This window comes from Hyaena hyaena, unplaced genomic scaffold (genome assembly GCF_003009895.1).
Source record: "Hyaena hyaena isolate Hyena2069 unplaced genomic scaffold, ASM300989v1 scaffold_1539, whole genome shotgun sequence".
In the NCBI taxonomy this organism is placed as follows: Eukaryota; Metazoa; Chordata; class Mammalia; order Carnivora; family Hyaenidae; genus Hyaena; species Hyaena hyaena.
Window position 1 is genome coordinate 16,892 of NW_024082176.1, and position 4,956 is coordinate 21,847.

General features: G+C 36.8%; 1 protein-coding gene across 1 annotated transcript; it reads left to right on the forward strand.

Moving 5' to 3' along the window:
- Positions 1–301: 301 nt before the first annotated feature.
- On the forward strand, positions 302–1,331 carry LOC120225956 (olfactory receptor 11G2). Its single transcript, XM_039224146.1, has one exon. The coding sequence runs from the start codon at positions 396–398 to the stop codon at positions 1,329–1,331; it is 936 nt and encodes a 311-aa protein (XP_039080077.1). The 5' UTR covers positions 302–395.
- The last annotated feature ends 3,625 nt before the right edge of the window (positions 1,332–4,956 follow it).

The following is a 4,956-nucleotide window of genomic DNA, read 5'->3' on the forward strand; positions in this document are numbered from 1 at the left end:
AACTAAAGAGTTCAACTCAGTTTCTGCCACAACTACAATGATGTCGCCTCTTCTAAAAATGGAAAGATTCCATTTTTGAGAGGATAGGTAGGTAGGTAAGTAGGTAGGTATAAACTCTATTAAGAATAAGGTCTAAAATAACGTTAAAACACCTCTATAACACTCTCCTTCAAGGCCTTATCAATTCTATCCAAAGTTTTCTTGAGTCCACAGTGAAAATGTGAATGAGAATAAAAAGCAAACCAGGTCAATTATTTCAATTTCAAAGAAAAAAGGTAAGTATTAACATATATGTCTTTATTTTCTTTATCAAAATGGTTTAAATATAATTTGGGTCCCTATTTGTCTTTACAGTCATTAAATAATTTGATGGTCTTTTTACAGCTCACAGACATATGAAAATATACAACACCCCCAACACCTCCAGCACCATCACTGGCTTCATCCTCCTGGGCTTCCCTTGCTCCAGGGAGGGGCAGATCCTCCTCTTTGTGCTCTTCTCTGTTGTCTACCTCCTGACCCTCATGGGCAATGGGTCTATCATCTGTGCTGTGCACTGGGATCAGAGACTCCATACTCCCATGTACATCTTGCTCGCCAACTTCTCCTTCCTAGAGATCTGGTATGTCACCTCCACTGTCCCCAACATGTTGGCCAACTTCCTCTCTGACACGAAGGTCATCTCCTTCTCTGGGTGCTTTCTCCAGTTCTACTTTTTCTTCTCCTTGGGTTCTACAGAATGCTTTTTCTTAGCCATTATGGCATTTGATCGGTACCTTGCCATCTGCCGGCCTCTACACTATCCAACCATTATGACTGGACGTCTCTGCACCAATCTTGTGGTTGGCTGCTGGGTATTTGGTTTCCTCTGGTTCTTGATTCCCATCATCATCATCTCCCAAATGTCCTTCTGTGGATCCAGGGTTATCGACCACTTCCTCTGTGATCCAGGTCCTCTTCTAACACTCACTTGTAAAAAAGCTCCTGTGGTAGAGATTATCTTCTCCACTTTAAGTCCTCTGCCCCTCATCATTCCATTTCTCTTCATCATGGGATCCTATACTCTGGTCCTACAAGCAGTGTTTAAAGTCCCTTCAGCAGCTGGACGAAGAAAAGCTTTCTCCACCTGTGGGTCTCATTTGGCCATGGTTTCACTGTTCTATGGCTCAGTACTGGTCATGTATGGGAGCCCAACATCTGAGCATGAAGCTGGAACACAGAAGATTGTGACTCTGTTTTATTCTGTTGTGACCCCACTCCTTAAACCGGTGATATACAGTCTTAGGAACAAAGATATGAAAAATGCCCTACAGAAACTTCTGCAAATATAAAAAGTGTTCATCAAAAAGGCTCTTGGGAAATTACAGCCCAATGTTATATTTAACTTACTTACAAACTTTACAAAAATTGTATTTAACTTATTTTCAGGTAAAAAACCTAATTTTTAAAAACAAATTATTTGAGTGTAGTTGACATACAATATGACATTAGTTTCAGGCATATAATTTAGTAGTTTGACAAGCTTACACACTATGCTATGTTCACCACAAGTATAGCTACAATCTGTCTCATTAAATCACTATTACTATATCATTGATTGTATTCCATATGCTCTCCTTTTTATTCCTATGATTTACTCATTCCATTACTGGCAGCCTGTACCTTTCTCTCTTCACTCATTTGTCCCAACTGCTATTCTCCTCCCTACAATCATCAGTTTGTTCTCTGTATTTACAAGTTTGATTCTGTTTTATGGTTGTTTATTCATTTTTAAAATACCATTTTTGAGTGGAATTATATGGTATTTGTCTTTCTCTGTCTGACTTATTTCACTTAGCAAAATAACCTCTAGGTCCACCCATGTTGAATCAAATGACAAGATCTCGTCCTTTTGTGGCTGTATAATATTCCATTGTGAATATTTTCCTTTCCACTCATCTATTGATGGACACTTAGGTTACTCCCATGTCTTAGCTGTTATAAATAATGGTGCAATAAACATTGATGCATATATCAAGTTAGTGTTTTTGTTTTTCCTGGTTAAATATCCAGTAGTGGAATTACTGGATCATAAGGTACTTCTATTTTTATTTTTTTGAGGAATCTCTTTATTGTTTTCCATGGTGGCTGCAGCAATTTACATTCCCACTAACAGAGCACAAGGGTTCTTTCTTTCTCCATCTCCTCACCAAACAACAAACAATTGTTGTTTCTTGTGGTTTTTATTTTAACCATTCTGACAGGTGTGAGGTGATAAATCTCACTGTGGTTTTGATTTACATTCCCCTGATGATTAGTAATGTTGAACATAAAAAAAAACTAGCTTATTCCAGTAATTGTTCATCTTAGTATTAACCAAAATCCTCAAGCACTTGTAAGCATGTGTCTGTTGTTTACTGCTTCCCTCGGTTCTTGATTATTTATCCTGTCTCTCAGCGTGCAGCGTTTTTAATTGAATGCTGAACATTATGTTTCAAAAATTGTGAAGACAATGGGTATAGTAAACCCACAAAAGTTAAGTTTTCTTGTAGCAGTGGAGAGAGTAGAGGCAGATCACCTTCATCTCATTTAAGTACTATATTTAAGTATAAAATTAGCCTAACCCAGTTTTGCCTTTATTCCTGAAATGTGACTCTTACTCCATGAACACAGCCTTTCTGAGTCTCATCTGCAAGACTGTTTTTCAGGGCCCCTCCACTCTAGTGGGCCCTGGTTTCCTATTTCAGCACTCCTTGAACTCCATGCTCCTGAAACCTCTGCTCAGCTGTTTAGACTCCCAGGTTTGCTTTCTGCTAGATTTCTTGAAATCCCATTTCCACATTAATGGCTTAAAAAATTTTTTTAAATGTCTTGAAGGGATACTGCATCACATGTTGAGCCTCACTTCTCTGTGGTCCTCCTCTCTTCAGGATTTGTTTCTCAAACTCCAGTTTGGTTAGCAGCCACAAACACCAAATCCTTTATCTCCTCAGTTCAGTGAAATGACTGCTTTCTGTTGAGACTTAATTCTTCCTTTCCCCCCCATTCTTTCCCACATCCCTCCATGTCCCTATAGTCTCCATCTAGTGAATTATCAAACATACTCAGAAAAAAGCACCCAAGGTGAATGTGGAACCCATTTCCTTGTCCTTCCTTCTTGGAACTGTAGCCCCTGAAGTCTTGCCTGTGTTGACTGCTCTCTAGTCCTTTCAAATGATTGTTGGGTATTGCGCCCAGATTTTACGCTTACTTTTGGTGGCGAGATTAGTTTAATACAAGCTACTTGGTCATGACTATAGCCAGAAGTTCTTTTCTATTGCTTCTATTATACCTAAATTCCACACTGTCTCACTTCCTTCACTTTCCAAAAATGATCTTGTAGCAAAACCATGCAAAACCTCAGAGACAAATCAGAGACAAGTGGATATAGGGACTGTCATAAACACAAGTTTGGGATACAGACATTTTCTTTTCATTGCAAATAGCTCCAGATTCCCAAGGGGAAGCAGGTGGAGGAGGGAAATCCCTGCTTACAGTAAAATAAGAGGTAAAACCAGAACAACAGAGAATAGATTTAGGCTTTTTTTTTTTTCTGTATAGAAGGTGCTCAGCAATTGTACATCAGTAAAAGTATTTACTCAGGAGTTGTATTAGTCACTTTCAGTAGTTCCCCTTGAACTCCCTCCTAGGTCCTACATGAAAGGTAATATTAACATTAAAATGTCTTCACCAATTCAAAACCTGATCTGCAGAAGAAGAAAATTATGTTGGGAATCAGGAGTGATGTGCTGAGGATAATAACTTTAATGGTAAAAAACAAAAATTTCCTATCAACCACCCTTTTAATTTACCCAAGTTGCTTTTTTGTTACCAACTAATCCTGCATTTCTATCTTTAAGACTTTTCAATTATTTGCCAATCAATAATTTAGGAGGTCTCAATTATTTGCCAAACAATGTTTCCTTAATATACATAAAGCTCTATGAACAGTAAGAGAACAGAACAATATCCCAATAGGAAAATAAGCGAAAGGATATAGAGAACAGACAGAAAAGATCCTTAAACATATGGTAAGAGCAAAAATTCATTCATAAAAAGATAAAGGCAGAATAAGCCTACTTCATCTTTAACCCAACAAAGTGGCAAAGATCAAGCAGTTTAATAACCATTTTATTTAACACTTGCTGGTAAAAGTATAAATTTTACAAACTCTATACAGGACAATTAGACTACTTTGATCAAAATTTAGAAGATATACACCTAGTAACCCAGCAACCCAAAATCCTAAGTTACTCAGTCTACAGATATTCTCACACATGTGGGAAATGATGGAAGTATAAGAATATTCATTGAATCATTACTATAATAGCATATTATATTACAAAATGTTGAGAAAAATGTCAGTTCCCATTAATAGAAGACTAATAAAATACACTATGGTTCAGTCATAAAATGGAGTACTATCTTTAATCTTATATGTAATGCTATATAGTATCTCCAAGATATGTTGTATTTTGGGGCTTATTATTATTAATTATTGTTATTATTATTGAAGTATAGTCGACATCCAAGATATATTAAGTGAAGAAAGAGAGATGGGTAGCTGAGAGTAATTACATTTCATGTAAATATATAGACTATCTCTTGAAGAAGATCTAGAGACTGATAACAGTGGTTGCTTTAGGTGAGAAGACTTTGGTGTCTGAAGAACAACAGACTAAAGGAGGTATTTTCTTCATATCCCCTTTTGAACTCCTTACATTCTTTGCTGTATGCCTGTATTATTTATTTAAAAATAAATAATAATACAATTGTTTTTAAACACAGAATAACTTCTTAGATTAATTTTCTTTTTTTAAATTTATTTCGTTTATTTACTTGGGGTGGGAGGAGGGCAATAGAGACAGGGGGAAAGAGAGGGAGAATCCCAATCAGGCTCCACACTTTCAAACTCACAAACTGTGACCTGAGCCAAAA